We start from the raw sequence: 18,010 nt of genomic DNA, 5'->3' as shown, positions 1-18,010 counted from the left end.
GGTTGCAGTGAGCCAAGATTGCGACACTGCACTCCAGGCTAGGTGACAGAGTGAGACTCCATCTCAAAAAAAAAAAAAAAAAAAAAAAGAACAGCGCCATAGGTTTGTCATGCTCAAACAAGTAGCTTCCAAAAAGAGCCAGCATGTCACTTGGCAAGAGTGGAAACAAGAGAGAGAAGGGGGAGGTGTCATACACCGTTTTTTTGTTTTTTTGTTTTGTTTTGTTTTTTTTTGAGATAGAGTCTCACTCTGTTGCCTAGGCTGTAGTGCAATGGCACCATCTCGACTCACTGCAACCTCCACCTCCCAGGTTCAAGCTATTCTCGTGTCTCAGCCTCCAAGTAGCTGGGATTACAGGCATGCACCACCATACCCGGCTAATTTTTATATTTTTAGTAGAGACAGGGTTTCACCATGTTGGCCAGGGTGGTCTGGAACCCCCGACCTCAAGTGATCTGCCTGCCTCGGCCTCCTAAAGTGCTGGGATCACAGGCGTGAACCACTGTGGCTGGCCTTCATACTCTTTTAAATAACCAGATCTCAGGTAAACTCACTTATCACCAAGGGGATGGCACTAAGCCATTCATGAGGAATCGGCCCCTGTGATCCAAACACCTCCCACCAGGCCCCACCTCCAACGCTGGGGATTACATTTCAACATGAGATTTGGCAGGGACAAATGTCAAAACCATTTCATCATAGATGGACATGTAAGAGGGAGAGAGGCACCAAGGTGACTGCTAGAGTGTTGCCTTGGGCTGCTAGAGAGATGGAGGTGCTGTCTGTTAAGATGAGGAGACTGTGTGTGGAGGGGATGGTTTGCAGCATTGGCCACTCTCATTTCAAGATACTATTAGACATTCAAGGTGTCACGAAGGCAGTTGGAATGATGGAGCCTGGGGCACAGCTTTGGGAGACATCATGATTTATATGGGGTCCAAAGCCACAAGATCAGACAAGAGGAGAGAATGTGCAGAGAGATGAAAAGGGGACTCAATCCTGTGGCAGAGGTTGGGGAGATATGAAGGATCCAGAAAAGTAGACTGAGAGGGAGGAGCCAGCTAAGAGAAAAAACAAGAGGTATAGTTTATTGGAAGCTTCTAAAAGCAAGTATTATAAGAAAGGGACGGTCACGGCTGGGCGGGTGGCTCATGCCTGTAATCCCAGCACTTTGGGAGGCTGAGGTGGGTGGATCAGGAGGTCAGGAGATCGAGATCATCCTGGCTAACACGGTGAAACCCCGTCTCTACTAAAAATACAAAAAATTAGCCAGGCATGGTGGCACACGCCTGTAGTCCCAGCTAATCAGGAGTCCTGAGGCAGGAGAATTGCTTGAACCCGGGAGGCAGAGGTTGCAGTGAGCTGAGATTGTGCCACTGCACTCCAGCCCGGGAGACAGAGTGAGACTCTGTCTCAAAGGAAAAAACAAAACGGATGGTCACTGTGTTGAATGCTGTTGCACAGGAAAAGTAGGATGAAGACAGAGAAGCAATAATCAGATTTGCCACCACAGACATCCTTGGTGGCCTTGGCATGGATGTTTCAGTGGAACAACAGGGCTGGAAGCCCAAATGGGGAGAAATGGGAGCTGTAGATATGGAGGTAGAGACAGGGAGTGCAGTGAAGGGGAGTGACAGCCTTTTTCCAGGCACCCCATGAGGAGCCTTGAGCTCTGGCCTTCTCCTCTGGCTGACCAGAGCCCTCAGGGGCCATAGAGAAAAATAAAAATGGGTCCTATGTTCTGGAAGTCAAGGCCTGGGTTGGCCAGAGTGGATGAGTAGATGAGCTAGGCTGGGAAGGATGAATCAGGTACAAGAATCCATGTTCAGTGCTGTCACAGCTCTCTATCACAAGAGCCTAGCTTTGAAAACTACTCCCTGCTCATTAGCAGGAAGGATGAGCTCCAAAGAGGGTGGGCTCCAGAGCACAGGGTGGCCAGTGCTGCCCAGCTCCATGTCCCATCTGTGTGCATTATTCTCCTGAGAAAGTGGTATTGCTGTATACAGGTAAATTTGTCAGAGAAGCAACACATAATCATTGGGAAATTGCAGAAAGGAGGAAAGGGTCTCTTCTTGGTATATTTTACTCTGGTTTGTGTCTACATGTGATTGTTCTTGCATAATTATAACCACATTGTGAACAGAGTTTTGGGCCTGATTGTTTTTTGCTGAATGTGACATACTAGACATTCTCTTTGTTGATAGATAGATTTCATGGTTGTTATTGGTTGCATACAATTGCATGGGGTAATGTCCCATGTTCAATAACTTCATCCCCTGCTGGTAGTCATTTGGATTATTTCCAATATTTATAGACAATGTTACATTGGATATCTATAAAAATGAAACTTATCTCAATCCATTTTCACAGAACTAACATTTTTTGGGGGAAGTTCTTGATACCCACTTGCCATAGTGCTGGTGGGAGTGTCACCTGGACCCACCCTACTTCAAATAAGTAGCCTACTATTACACTAACTGCCTGCACACAGTCATTAATTTTTTTTTTTTTTTTTTGAGACAGAGTCTCCCTCTGTCGCCCAGGCTGGAATGCAGTGGTGCAATCTCGGCTCACTGCAAGCTCTGCCTCCTGGGTTCATGCCATTCTCCTGCCTCAGCCTCCCGAGTAGCTGGGACTACAGGCACCCGCCACCATGCCTGGCTAATTTTTTTGTATTTTTAGTAGAGACAGGGTTTCACCATGTTAGCAAGGATGGTCTTGATCTCCTGACCTCGTGATCTGCCCACCTCAGTCTCCCAAAGTGCTGGGATTACAGGCTTGAGCCACCGTGCCCGGCCCAAATAAAATAAATTTTTTTTATTTGGGCCGGGCACGGTAGCTCACGCCTACAATCCGAGCACTTTGGGAGGCTGAGGCGGGTGAATCACTTGAGGTGAGGAGTTCGAGACCAGCCTGGCCAACGTGGTGAAACCCTGTCTCTACTAAGTAAATAGAAAAATTAGCCAGGTGTGGTGGCACCTGCCTGTAATCCCAGGTGCTCAGGAGGCTGAGGCAGAGAATTGCTTGAACCTGGGAGGCAGAGGCTGCAGTGAGCTGACATTGCACCACTGCATCCATCCTGGGCAACAGAGTGAGACTCTGTCTCAAAAAAAAAAAAAAGAAAAATTTTTTATTTGATAGGCCAAAGAAGGGGTCTTCTTGGCCTGGCGTGGTGGCTCACGCCTGTAATCCCAGCACTTTGGGAGGCAGAGGCAGGTGGATCATGAGGTCAGGTTTGAGACCAGTCTGGCCAACACAGTGAAAGCCTGTCTCTACTAAAAATACAAAAAATTAGCCAGGTGTGGTGGTGTGTCCCTGTAATCCCAGCTACTCGGGAGGCTGAGGCAGGAAAATCACGTGAACCCAGGAGGCAGAGGTTGCAATGAGCCGAGATCGTGCCACTACACTCCAGCCTGGTGACAGAGCGAGACTCCAAAAAAAAAAAAAAAAAGAAAAGAGAAGGGGTCTTCTTGTGGCTTCAATTTGTCTTTCTTTGGTAGTTAAAGAAGATGTTCATTTTCCTATCTTTTCATTTACTATTCTATTTCTCCTCACGGGAGGAAGCAGTTTCCATCAGGTGACCCAAATTTGTACCTTTCCCCGTGGGCTCTCTGAATGGCTCATCAGCCCTGCTAGGGCTGTTCTCACCAGCTGGAATGATGCAAGGTCAAATCTCTGTGTCCTCCTACATTGTCTCCACGCCTTCAGCCGGTCTTCATGGTTGCACTCCTCCTCCTAAATGCCTCATAGCAGCCTCTTGGCCTGCCCCACAGACTCCTCTAAGCCAACATTGACTATCCCCAGCCACTTCCCCTGGACCCTGAAGAGCCTTCAGAAAATATACCTTGACCCACTGACTAGTTTAGTCTCTACTGACTACTCAGAACTCTTCATAGTCTGCCTCCACCCACCTGCCCCCCTGCCCCCACCCCCAAGGAAGTCTTGGGCTCTGGTCACACTGGCCTCATCATTGCATCCCACTCATCTTGCTCTTCCTGCCTCTGTGCCTTGGTTCATGATACCACCCCTGAGAGTCATATCCACTTAAACTCATCCTCTGAGACCTTGCCTCCTCAGCCGAGCCTTCCCAGATTTTTCCAATCCATTCAGCCTCCCCTGCCTCTGAACAGCTGAAGCATTTATAGTCTATTATAGGGGCTCTCTGACAGGGTCCCCAATAATTAGTCCTCTTTCCCTCATCCAAGTTCTGAACAATGGAGAGATAAAAACTCAGATGGAGGCCAAAGCATTATCTTCTTTATTGAAGAAGGCTTAAAGGAGGAAGTGGCTTTGTGTGAAGTCACATGGGTCTGTGCTGGGCTAACTTTCCCCCTTCCCCTAGTCTCACTTGTTTTGGGTAAGTGAGGCCCCACACATCCCGGCCAGTGGAGACCTACACATAGAAGAAAGCATTGGAATGGGAAATCTGCCCTCCTCCTCACAGTTCATACCCCAGGAGCAAATGCTAAATCCTGTCTTGAATTAATAGAGTTACTATGGGTTGGCTGGGCGTGGTGGCTCACGCCTCTAATCCCAGCACTTTGGGAGGCTGAGGCGGGCGGATCATGAGGTCAGGAGATCAAGACCATCCTGGCTAACACGCTGAAACCCCGTCTCCACTAAAAAATACAAAAAACAGCTGGGCATGGTGGTGGGCGCCTGTAGTCCCAGCCACTTGGGAGGCTGAGACAGGAGAATGGTGTGAACCTGGGAGGCGGGGCTTGCAGTGAGCCGAGATCGGGCCACTGCACTCCAGCCTGGGCGACAGAGCTAGACTCCATCTCAAAAAAAAAAAAAAAAAATAGAGTTACTATGGGTTTTGTTGCTTCAACTATGCTGGACCAACTATATGAGGTCCTTAAAGCCCAAGGTATGTACAGCTTCTTTTCTTCAAAGTGCCTTGGAGCAGGTGAAGAGGACTCCCTCTTAGCAAGCCCTTCCTTCTCCATGCACACTCACCCCAGTTAAGTCTAAAATTCTGTTCTGAGGACCTCATTTCCCTATGGAGGCTGGTCTGAGTGTGCAGGCAGAACCATGGGAGCAAGCAGGGATATAACCAGTATCATTCACTCAGGTCTCAGTTAGGAGGGTGGCAGGGCCTTTCCCGAGGGCAGTCTTCCATGGGGGTGCAGGGCATGAAGGCACAATTGCCTTTGGTGCCTCTGTACTAAGATCAAGGAGAGAGTCAAACAAGAGGTTGGGATGGCATAGACATGTTTTGCTTAACTCACAATTGTGTCACGAGCCTCCTTTGGGCTTTTACTGGACTGATGATAAGTGACTGGATTATCCAAGGATTAATTATTTTGGGCTGGACAGAAGAGTCCATGGACAGAGCCAGGTTACAAACTCCACTGCTCCACTGGCTGTTGCTTTCTGGAGGAATGTGAACCCTCATACAATTTGGAACCCACCTGGTAATGCCTGGATTCCAGAGCTGTGGGTGCACACACATCATTGCACCGTGTAGAATTAGAAAAAGATTTATCTAAAAATAACTACTGAGGAATATTTAATTTGATAGCAAGACTATGACTAATCCATGAAACAGTCTGTGTGACAAGACACAGTACAATAATGGGGAGAAATTCATGTTTGACCTTTAAGCAAGTGCAAAATGAAACAGATCTATGCCTTGGCAGCTGAGGACCCTGTGGCTCTAGGGAGAGTGGCTGTGAGCAGGGGGTTTGATGGTCATGGAGGAGAACTCATGCAATATGTAGTTCTCAGGGGTGCTGCATCATGGAAATAGCTTAGGGAAATCAATTCCTTTTGGTGTTAAATAGAGAGAAGAGGCTCATGCTGAGTTAAGTGCTGGCTGGTAAGAGGCAGACGTAGGAGGCCAGCCCAGCTGCACAGGGGTGACCAAACCAGCTCTCGCAGGCTAGCTTGGAGGAGAAGCAGATTCCACAAATGCAAGGAGACCCAGCATTTCTGGGAAGCAATTTGAGCTGGTAGGAGGGGAGCAAGGTTCCAAAGTTTCGTGAGCATTTACATTGTGCCGGGCTCTGTGTTGAGAACTTTGCAGGCATTATCCTCAGAAGCACCCCTGATGTAGAAGCCATTCTGATTCCCACCTGACAGGAAGAAACTCGGTTCAGAGGGATTAAGCTACTTGCCTGGGGTCACCCAGCTAGGAAGTATCTATCTGGAGCTGGGTGTGAACCCAGCTCTGACTCCAGAGCTCTCAAGTTCTATTCCCTGTTGCTAGGTCACCTGAAACTTGAAAAAGCCTGAGGCTGTCAGTGGGCTGGAGTGACAGACTGGGGCTGGGACAGGCTGGGTGCAAGTTAGGTTTTGGCAGGGGCCACCCCATGATGAGTTCTCATGAAAAATTGCCATGGCTCCTGGAATGGCAGGTTTCTGAATCAGGATCACTTCTCCGATTGTTCCATAATTCATAAATGCATATTATAAATTCTGATCCATCACCCTCAATGCTAATTGGAGAACAGAATAGTCCCCATTTCTTAGAGTTGCTCTTCTTCAGTGGTGACAGAGTGAGTACTATTCCTGCTGCTCCCTGGGTCAGGGCCCTGCATGTTCCGAGTACAAGTCCTAAGGTGTAATCTTGTGAGAGAATTCTCTAAAGATTTCTCTTTTTTGGCATCCTCTATTAAATGTTCCTCAAGGAAGAGATTAGCAGTAATCCTTGATCAGATTCAGGGCCAATTGCTTGTTGATGCCCCTGGCAACATTCTTTCCCTGGACCCTTAGCATGGGCAGGGGTATGAGGGACAAGCAAGGTGTTGAGACCACAGCTAAAGCAGTGGGTCACAGAACCTGGAGAGTGGGCTGTGTAGGGAGGTAACCTGTGCTTCCCCTCCAAACCCGGGAGATGAGCGCTGGAGCCTGGACACAGGTATGTCATCTTGAGAACAAAGGCAAGATTGGCTCAAGGAGGAGAAAGAAGCCTGGAGTGGACCTGTGTGAGCAGTGGTCCTAGATGCTTCTGCACAGACTTTGTTGGTGCTCAGAGAATTGGGGAATGGGCAGTGGTGCCTCTGAGCCCAGGACTCAAGAGGATAGGCCTTTTCCTAGGCTGTTTCCTAGGCCTTTTCCTAGGCTGTTCCTTCAACAAGCCCAGGATCTCCTTGAGGGGAGATCATGTTCTTATTCATGTCTCTTATCTCTGCTTCTGACCCAAGGTCTGTCAATGGCTGGTTCCCTAATGTCATGGGATGTGGCAAGGCCCCAACGGCTGCCCTATCTTCCACTCTAGTCCCCACATTTCTCCCCACTCCCCACTTGCTCACTCACACATCACGTCCTGGTCACACTGGCCTTTCCATTCCTTGGATATGTTAAGCTCCTTCTTCACCAGATTCACCTCCCCCAAATGCTGCTCCCTCTGTCTAGAACACTTTTCTCTTCTTTACTTGGCTAATTTGTATGTATTGTCAGCCTTCAGTTTAAATATCATTTCCTCCAGGAAGTCTTCCCTATTTGCAAACTAGGTCAGAATCCCTGGCTGAGGCTCCCTCTGTACATGTACGCTTTCTCTTTCTCTTCTTTCCTAGCACTTGTATCTCTCTGTTTTTTTTTTTTTTTTTTTTTTTTTTATGGTGTTTTGCTCTGTCACCCACGCTGGAGTGCAGTGGTGGTGCAGTCTTTGCTCACCGCAACCTCTGCCTCTGTCTCCCGGGTTCAAGTGATTCTACTGCTTCAGTCTCCCAAGTAGCTGGGACTACAGGCACCTGCCACCACACTTTGCTAATTTTTGTATTTTTAGTAGAGACAGGGTTTCGCCATGTTGGCCAGGCTGGTCTCGACCTCTTGGCCTCAAGTGCTCTGCCCGCCTCAGCCTCCCAAAATGCTGGGATTTACAGGCGTGAGCCACTGCACCTGTCCTTGTGTCTCTCATTAGATATTTGCTTGTGTGATTATTGGTTCAATGTCTCTTCTCCCAATTAGATGCTAAACTCCATGAAGAGAGGCTGGGTGCAGTGGCTCCCTGTTTTTTTTTTTTGCTCTGGACCTGGCCCATAATAGGTGCTCAATAAATTTTTGGTAAATAAATGATTCAAATTTTTTACACTTCAAGATAAAAAGTATGAAAAGCTGGTGGGGATAAGTCTCAGTTCTTTTCCTAGCCCCAGTCCCACAGCATTTCAGAGATGGGGTAGGTGGTGCTACACTACACAACAGGCTTTTGTTTTTTAACTCATTGAACTCAAGTGAGTTGGTGAAGGCATTCAATTGGTGGCTTTTTATGTGTAGAGAAATTACCTCTGTCCTGATTTGGAATATCTGTGCTATTTTGGGCTGTTTTTCTCTTTTGGGCCTATTTGTATTGTAGCAATAATTTCACCATTTGGCTATGCAGAGGCCCAATTAATATTACAAATGTGGTCCCATAAAATGTGCTTCTTGACATCAGAACGTTTTGTTGCTAATTACTCTCCAAGGTTTTTAATTTCAAGCCCTCCTTGGTGACTTAGTGCAGAAATTTAAGGACGTAATTATTTCCCTCCAAGGGAAAAGAGAACTAGGTAATGCCAAGTTTCTATCTATTTGCCCTTCCTTCCAGGGGGTATCTTGTTTTTGATTCTATCTCCGCCCTTTTTCCTGGACAGAAAATAAACAAGCAAACAAAAACCCTATTGGAACAAAAATATAAATTTCTGGAAAACATTAAAAGCACTCATTTACTAATGTATTAATTAAAACAATATTTACTGAGCACCTACTATGTGTCAGATGCTGTGTGCCAGGCACTAAAAATAAAAAAGAATACAGCATGGTGCTGTCTCCAGGTAGTTCACAGTCAAGTGGGCAGCAAGCAAGTGCTGGGAATTCTCTGACACATCTGGAAACATCTGGGGGTGCTTCTCATGATGGGGCTTGCTCATTAGAGCCCATCCAGAAGTGCCACATCAGTCTCTAGGAATTACAATCAGGGGAGCTTTGGCCATTTCTCATTTGAAGACATTGGCTAACTGAAAGAAATCCACATTTTAATAATATTTTGAATGGGTTGATAAAATAGGAACAGATGGTTAAAGTTTGTCATTTTAGGGAAAATAATGAAATATTGTACTGCTTAATCTGTCTTCCTGTCACACTCTTCCCTATCCCCTCCCTACTGAAAATATATTCAGATGCACCAAAACTTGAAGCAAAATACTAACATCTTCTTAGACACTTTAGGTCTCTTCACCTGAAAGTGCTCTACTGTGTCAGCCATCTCTGTGTTAACTTTATCTTTTTTTTTCAGACATGTTCTCACTTTGTCACCCAGGCTGGAGTGCAGTGGAGCAATCTCGGTTCACTGCAACCTCTGCTTCCCGGGTTTAAGTGATTCTCCTGTCTCAGCCTCCTAAGTAGCTGGGACTCCATGTGCATGCCACCATGACTGGCTAATTTTTGTATTTTTAGTAGAGACGGAGTTTCACCATGTTGGCCAGGCTGGTCTTGAACTTCTGGCCCCAAGTCATCTGCCTGCCTCAGCCTCCCAAAGTGCTGGGATTACAAGTGTGAGCCACTGTGTCCAGCCTTTGTGTTAACTTACTTTGAATTAGCCCCTTATTCCAAAGTTGTCTCCTGAAAGGAGGCTTCCTAAAAGGTGTTGCTTTGGGGTAAATAACAGGTGGTGGTGAGGTGAGACTAGCTTGCGCATCTCTCTGCCACGAAGAAAACTAGCTCTGCAGATGTTTTACTAACCACAGCAGACCCACTCCTTGAGGAACTCAGAAGGGCAGAGGTAAGTTGGGTAACATGTTCTTAAGCCTTCCATTTACCTGACCCTGGGGTTCATACGGGCATAAGCTCCAGCTGCTGACACCTTCTGATCAAGAGAAGGCAGAATGTCACCACTATCACCTGCACTTTGTTTGGATTTGCCTCTATACCCACTGCATTTCTCTGAAGTTTTTTTCTACCATTCTGCTTGGACAGAGCATCAGATGAAATCAACTGCTGAGAGAGGGAAGTGAGTGCTGTGTTGGCACCGCTGCCAGAAACTCTTGAGAATGAGCATCGTGTGCCACTTACCCACTGCTTGCCGACTTCAGTAGCAAGAGCCTCCAGAATGCTCATGGATAAACATCATCTTTGTGGCCACACATTGTTTTATGAGCTGAGTCATCAGACTGGCTGGCTCCTTAAACGCTGCTGTGTGATTCTCTAGGCAGCAGAAAACAAGGAGAGAAGATATGAAGTGTATCTCATCGAGCTTTGTAGAGGGCCAGTATCATTCACCAAAGGTGATGGGGGATTTACCATTATGGAGTTTGCTTGTGATAAAAAATTATTGATCAACTTAAACTCTATGAAAAAAAGATGATGCTGTCTGCATTTCTTGTAAATTATTTATAAAATTTGTTTGGTTATTGGCTATTTTTAACACCAGTCTTAATGAATTTCCTGCGGAAAACTTGATTCCTTCCTTGCTCATCAAGTTGCAATTTATCATCTAAGGTAATGAGTTAAACCCAAAAGTAACAGTGACATGATAAGTCAAACTGTTTGCATACTTTGTTTTTTAAATTGCTCTATCATGTTTATCTTTTTTATAGCTACTCAATAAGACATTGCAATGAATTTGTAATTAAAACCAATATGTCTATAACAAAGAAATTTAATTAATTAGAGTTTCTGAGTTTGCAGATTTATGACTTGCTGAGGTAAATATCTCAGTTCTCTCTTCCAATCTATTTCATTATGGTCTCAGAAAACATACAGGGAGATTATTCACCCAAGAGTGTATGTTAAATTCATGTTAGGTGGTAGGCGCTATGTTAGTCTCTGTGTAAGGTAAAAATAATTGAAGAACAATCCTTGTCACTGAAGAAAAAAACAGATGTTTGCCAATGTGAGAAGCAGACCCATTTGATCTCTTGGAGAAGGGTGGAATGAGTAAATGCTACAGGAAAGGTCATAATGGGTGCGAAAAATCCAGCTGAACTGAGGGCAGTTGGGGAAGCCTTCCTCAGGAAAGTGGCCCTGAGACAGCTCTTGCAGTGTGATGCAGATGTGTGGGTTTCAAAAGTAGAGGACACGAGCTGAGGGACACTCCATGCAAAAGCCCAGCCAGAACCAGGCAATGGTCTAAAGTTGGGATGGCCCTGGGGAATTCTGGGAAAGTAGTTTCCAGGAGGTGACAGGGTCAGAATGCAGACCTTTGGGTGCTGAGAATCAAATGAATTACATTGAAATAAAAGGATTTGGAATGGATGATTCTCCTTTGTAGCCAGATGGAGAGAGGAGGAAGAGAGAGGGAATTGGGGGATGAGGGTACCAACAGGGCAGGTCTTCCTGGGACTGCAGGAGTCTGTGGAGCAGGTCAGGGTGAAAATGGGAGACGGGGCAATGATAGTTGGGGATCCTGAGAAGTAGCAGGCAGTGAGCCTGGTGGTGGCGGGAACACAAAGAAGAGCGGTTGGAGAGGAGGGGAGGTTACTGTGCTGAGGATCTTGATTTTCAGAGGCAAGCTGGAAGGCAGCTCATATGCTGGGAGAGTGTGTGTGTGTGGTGTGTTGAGTGGACTGGGAGCCTGAGGAAGGAAAGGATCAGAGCAGATGCTAGGGGGATAAGAGAGCAGGTGCATGGTTCTGCTGAAGGCCAATGTGTGCTATGCCCTTTTGCTTCAACTCACAAAAACAATCTAAATTTATACAAACAGCAAGAGTTTAGGAGTCCAGGCTTACTAAGTCCCTTCCGTCTCACTTTGGTCCCTTCTTTTCCCTTCCCTGGTTGGGTTTAAAGCCCTTCCACTCTGGAGCTGAGGTGTGCAATCATGGAGAATTTTCTTCATCTGGGAAAGCCATAATCTCAGATGGATTCAGACTGGGAACAAGAGTATAAACTTTGGAAAAACTGGCCCTTAGGCTCTGTGACTGTCATCACATACAGCAGACAAGGGAGTGAACTTAGAGGATGAAATAAGAGCTTTAAGGTTGTTCCCCGAAGGCCTGCGTAGCTCAGCCCCACTTGCTGAATAGCTCCCTGGAGAGTTTTGTAAGAATGTGGCTTCATTCCATAGTATACTTCCATGGTGGCCACTGGGGAGGGGTCTATCTTCTCGGAACAGTTAGCTCTTTCGTTATGTTCTTGGACACCCCTGCTACCTCTAAAAAGAAGTGTTATCTGGCTATTGAGAAATTCTATCATTCACAGAACAGACATTTTCTGGGCGGGAGTGGGCAGCTATGATTAGTGAGGGGAGAAGCCTAAAGATCGGAAGGTGGGAAGGGGTGGCCATAACCCAGGGGAGCACAGTCAGGCCTGGGAGGAGTTACCAATCATGACACTTTGAAGGAAGAATCAACAAGATCTGTCGATTACAAGGTATTCTTATATTAGTCTGGCTTCCCATGCAACAACTATACACCAGGTGGTGGGTTGGTGGTGAGGGGTTAGAAAGATGATTTTAGCCTGGAGCTTGCCTTCTGGGAGCTGACAGTCTTATAAGTGAAATAAGACAAACCGAACACAGCTCCAATTCCAGACAAAGAAAGAAAGGAGACTATGGGTCAGGGCAGGCTTCCAGGAGGTGAGGGGCTGAGCTGGGCTTTGAAGAGTGGGAGTGTCTGAGAGTGCTAGTGAAGGATGACACCAGGGTTTTGACTTAGTAGTGCTAGTGACAGAGATGGGCAAATCTGCTGGGATTAGAGCATGTGGTCCAAATGTAGGTGGAAAGGAGAAGTCCTGTAGTTCCTGGTCTTTGGTAAGTGGTTGACTTGGGGGTCACAAGGTGACATTTACAGGCATCAGAATGAATGGATTCTTAGGGAGGAGAGAGAGCAGGAAAGTTTCCGGTAGGAGCCAGTTCTTAGGGCTCCAAGGGAGGCAGACACCCAGGAGCAGCAGATGCCGTGTCCTCGGTAGGAACACGAAGGGCCCAATGAAGTGCTTCCTTACTAGCAAGCCGGGTATTGATTGTTCTGGCCCCAAACATTCACCACTCAGGCCATCTCAGAGAAGCAAGAACCCAGGAGGTGTCAGCGGCCTTAGCCCAGAGGGGATCCAGGAGAGAGGGGCACGAGTGCACCCCACCTGGTTCTCTCGTGGCGATTCCATCCTGCGGGCCCTGGGAATGCACAGGGTGGCTCCGGGGACCTTTCCGACAGCACTGTGGGTGACACTGGGATGGGTCTGAAAATGGTGTCGTCTCCTCCTTTTCTGGATCTCCCCTCTCCGACCAGGAGGCCTGTGGCCATCTCGGGGCGCAGGCAGGAGGCACTGGAAGCGGAAGCGAGTGGGGAGTCCGGATAGAGGGAGTCGCCCACCTGACCGGCTTCGCCCCCTCCGGAGTTTGCTACAGCTGAGGGCCCCAGACCAGCGATTCTAGAAGCCGGTCCGTAGCCGGGCAGTCCAATCGCTTCTCGCGGATTTTCCTCCGCTGGCGCGCAGCAGCAGCGCGTGGATTCGCGCGCGGGATCGGGACGGCGCGAGCCCGGGCAGCGCGAGCCCCTGCGCGGCAGGGAGTGGCGCATGCGCGGGCGTCCTGCGAGCCCGCCGGGGCGAGCCGAGCCGCGGCGGCGCCGGGAGCCGGGCGGCGGAGCTGTGAGGAAGCAAGCGGCGGCACGGGAGCAGCGGCGACGGACAGGTGGCGAGCCTTCGCCCGCGCCGCCAGGGGCTGCTGGGCCACCCGCGGAGCCTCGCGGTCCAGACGTGGCGGGGGTGGCGGCGGCATCCCGGACGGCCTGTGAGGGATGCGCCGCCCACTGCCCCGCGCCGCCTGACCGTCCCCGCCTCGACTCGCGGTGCGCCACAGCCGGGCCCGCGGCCGTCCCCGCCGCGTTGTCGCCCGGTCGCCGCGCCCGCGGGGCCGCGCCCGGCACGGCCATGTGGACCCCCACGGAGGAGGAGAAATACGGCGTAGGTAGGTTAGGCTCAGTCCTGGCCGTGGCGGGGGTTCTGGGGGACGCGCCCAGCTCCCGGCCCCGCCTGGATTCGCATCTTCGTGCCCCCGCCCCTGCCCGCAGGCTGCGCGGCCTCGGCGCGGGGCGAGCGCGGGGTGGGGGCAGGTGCGGGTGCGGGTGCGGGTGCGGGTGCGGGTGCGGGTGCGGGTGCGGGTGCGGGGGTGGGCGCGGGTCTCTGTGCAGAGAGGGCGGCAGGGGGCGCTGGCGGTGCGGCCTTGGCAGGTGCGGCCCGCGCGGGAGGGGTGGGCAAGGCCCGGGCAGTTGCCCGAGGTTTCTGGTGTGGGCCACGGGGCAATTTTACCCGAGAAACCAAATTCTGGGAATATGTTTTCTCCCCTCCAGAAGCTCGATTTTAATGAGTTTCCGCACCTTAATTGATGAGCCCGATGGCTGTTTATTTTTGGTCTGGAACCTTACAAGAAAACGGATGAAAAACGTTGACATCATTTTCCCAGTTCAAAAATTTGGACATTTGACTGCAAATGCTTGCTCTGTTTTAATTTGTTTTGCCTTTAGTATTAGAAATAATACCTTACAATGGGAAATGTTTTTGGACATGTATCAATGTTGACACGGTTTTTTTTTTTTAAAACCCTGTTTTCAGATAAGACCTTATTCCTCTTAGAAACCTTTTTTTTAATGTTGTGTTTAACTCCAGAAGCTAAATAATTCTTACAATATTCAACTTCTTTAAAAAGAATATTCAGTAATTTAAAATATTGAATGTTCTACAACGTTAGTGTTTTGTGGCAATTACATGATAGAGTTAAGCCTCATTGCATCACCTATCGTCTTGTTCAGTTAGAAACAGATTTAAAATGTTGAGTGTACAGGTTTTGTTTTTCCTAAGCTCGTAATGGAAAATTTTAGATAGGAAACCTGTCTAAACATAGATTTTTGTTTCCCATCTTTACTGCAATTTAATCAAGATTTAGTTCACAATTCACTACAAAATAATTTGAAACTGCAGTGGTAACGAATGTTTTGGAATGCTATCAGGCAGGTTATCGTGTGAAAATTGAATTTATTTAAATTCGAGGACCAGCAGAGAGGTCTTCTATTCTGGTAGAAAATCTTGTTTTAAAAGGTAACTTTCTGAAACAATTAGCTATGTTAGGATGGAGGTGATAAAGGGAGCTCTGGTCCTAGAGTCTCTATTGAGAAGGAATTGAGAAATGATGCGAAGAGCTGGGATTCACCTCTAGGGACGTTTTACCCCTTCTCTTAGAATATTCCCTGAATACTGAGTTGATTCTGTGAAATGAGGAGTTGGTGGTTTATCTTCTCTATAACTCGCTCCCAGAACTGCTGAACTAGAATAACAAATAATTGATGTGAGTGGTCAACTCTCCAGTGGCACCCCATGACTGATTTTTTTGGAGGGGAGAGGAGCCCTTTTTTGGCGGGGGTGGGGGGGTGGAGGGGAGGAGCCGTTGAATAATGGACAAAGTGGAATTCAGAGTCCTAGCTTCTCTTTACTGGTGGTGTGGGCAAGTAATTTAACATCATTTAGCGTCATTTTCTTAATGTATAAATTGGGGATAATGTTTACCTATCTTACAGGATTATGAAAGTGAAATGAGAACATGCTGAATGCTTAATAGTTTCTTCTTTTCCCTTAGTATTTAGACTAATAACACTAAGTGTGTTAGTTCTGAGACAGAGCCAGTGCAAGGTAATCAAGATAGGTACATGTGAATCTCAAAGCACTAGGATTTGGTGTGTGATTTACCCAGCAAGATGCAACGAAATTCTTGCATTCTTAGGATTGTGTGTTTAGCTTTAGAAAAATTGTTATTCCCTTTGGAGGGCCACAGCATTGGGCTCAGGGCAGAGCTTAAATGCTTGCTAAATGAGAGAGACAGTTACACTGAAGACATTTTCATAGCAGCTGTGGTTTAGCATAACTTAGATGCCTTTTCTACCAAACCAAGCAACTCTGTTTATCTCACAGTCTTCTACTGTCCCTTCCTTAGTTATGATCTAAAAGTTTTTGTGTAAATTGTTTAAAACTCAGGACACATTTTTTTTCGTAAGGATGTTAGGGCTACACTTCCAGAGCTTTTCATAAAATCCACTTTATAAAGTAGCTTATACATTATACTTATGAGAAAAATAGTCAATTAAAATGGCATTTTTGCTGCATCATTTGATTGCTATGAGGGCTAGCTTGAAAATATAACTGTTATCATTTTCCTGTGAGAAAATGTTTGAGTTTCAGCTTTGATTTTTATGACTAACTTGGAGCACAGATTTCTGTCTTTGTTTGTCAACCTATAATCACATAGCAAGGAGGGAAACCCCTTACACTTACTTCTTACCAATTTGGAGAAATTCGTGGAGGAGGGCCTTGAGGGCCTCCTTTTGCCCTGATGTTAGTGAAGGAAGGAGTCCCCTGTTGCAGCAGTACCAAAGGGTTTTTTCCACTGCAGCTGTTCATTTGTATTTGACATTGGTAAGGCTTTGAGATCCTGTAGTAATATCTTATTAAATTTTTTATAATATAGGAATTCTGTACAGGTTATAACATGACTGAATTGTTTGGTTTATTCATTTAGGATGAGGTGATGACTGAGCTCCCCTTCCCATTGTCACATTCTGTGAGTGACTTTAGGCAGTGGGGAGGACATTATCCTTTTCTGAGGGTCAGTGATAGGCCTGTCAGTGTGCCCGGGACTCTCACTTAGGTAACCCCATGTCGATTTCCAGAGTAGTCTTAATGTTATCATTATTACACAGATAAACTGGATCCGAAAGTTTGTTAATTTTTTTTTTTTGTCCTTCAACGATTGTATATTTTCCTTAATTTTCTTATTGGCAGTGGGCAGTATTTTGTGAAATTCTTGACTGTCTTGCTTTCTTTCTCTGTTACTGTAAGGTACTGTTCTTTACTGTACCCGTTTGCCCGTGTTTTGACTCCTTGTGTCCCTTTCCCTCTTAGAGAATCTCTGCTTTCCTTTCTGTTGCCATGAATGCTTGGAAAGTCCTGCATCCTTCCATTCTTTATTCTACCTTTCCAAGAAGCTTCCTGCTCTAAAGTGTATTAGGTGAGAAAAATCCAGCTATTTTTGTGAAACACCTGTCTTTCCCTATACTGACTGTACCCAGAGTACCAAATATAGAATACAAAAACCAAGAAAATACTTTTCTCACCCTCTAACAGGAGCAACACCAGGAGCAGCAAACACCAACAATTTTTAAAACAAGAATGTTTGTAATTACACTCCTTGAATAGAAAAGTGGTAAAGGTTTGAGTACATAGATATTAGTTTGACGTCTTAGAAGTGGAAGCTGCTTCAGAAGGTCATCTTGTTTATTCTGCTGCTGTCATTAGGCAAATTTTTTTTTTTTTTGAGAGATGGGGTCCTGCTCTTGTCATCCAGGCTGGAGTGCAGCGGCATGATCATAGCTTACTGCAGCCTTGAACTCCTGGGCTCAAGCGATCCCCCTGCAGCAGTCTCCCAAGTAGCTGGAACTACAGGTGTTTACCACCTTGCCTGCTTAATTTTTTTTTTCTTTTTTTGAGACGGAGTCTCGCTCTATTGTCCAGGCTGAGTGCAGTGGCATGATCTCGGCTCACTGCAAGCTCTGCCTCCTGGGTTCATGCCATTCTCCTGCCTCAGCCTCCCGAATAGCTGGGACTACAGGTGCCCGCCACCATGCCCGGCTAATTTTGTTTTTGTATTTTTAGTAGAGACAAGGTTTCACCATGTTAGCCAGGATGGCCTCAATCTCCTGACCTCATGATCCGCTCGCCTCGGCCTCCCGAAGTGCTGGGATTACAGGCATGAGCCACTGCGCCCAGCCTTGCCTGGCTAATTTTAAAATTTTAATTAAAAAAAAATTTTTTTAGTGACATGGTCTTGCTGTGTTGCCCAGGCTTGTCTCAAACTGCTGGCTTCAAGCTATCCTCCCACCTCAGCCTCCCAAGTCACTGGGATTATACCTGTGAGCCACTGTGCCCAGCTAAGGCAAATTTTAAAATAATTTAGGGCATTTATTGCTTATTTTTTCTTAATCCCTTTTAGTAGAACATGAAAAATTTTTCTCATTACCAATCTGAAGACCTTACATTTTAGTTTTGTAATGTTATATTTATTTTTTCTTATTTAAAAAATAATGCATATTTTATGCATTATTTTTAC

General features: G+C 46.8%; 1 protein-coding gene across 10 annotated transcripts in view; it reads left to right on the top strand.

Moving 5' to 3' along the window:
* Positions 1-13,451: 13,451 nt before the first annotated feature.
* DOCK3 (dedicator of cytokinesis 3) overlaps positions 13,452-18,010 on the top strand; it is a 735,525-nt gene continuing 730,966 nt past the window's right edge. For 9 of the 10 annotated variants that reach the window (XR_008523281.1, XR_008523280.2, XM_054550669.1 and 6 more), the window contains exon 1: positions 13,460-13,825. Coding sequence is in view for 8 of the 10 variants with exons in the window: in XM_054550669.1 (XP_054406644.1) it covers positions 13,789-13,825 (37 nt within the window). In the remaining 2 variants the exon portion in view is untranslated. Of the gene's footprint in view, positions 13,826-18,010 lie in introns of all 10 variants that reach the window. The other variant, XM_024244830.2, reaches the window with a different exon arrangement.

Source organism: Pongo abelii, chromosome 2 (assembly GCF_028885655.2).
Source record: "Pongo abelii isolate AG06213 chromosome 2, NHGRI_mPonAbe1-v2.0_pri, whole genome shotgun sequence".
Lineage (NCBI taxonomy): Eukaryota > Metazoa > Chordata > Mammalia > Primates > Hominidae > Pongo > Pongo abelii.
This window is presented reverse-complemented; position numbering and strand designations above follow the sequence as displayed.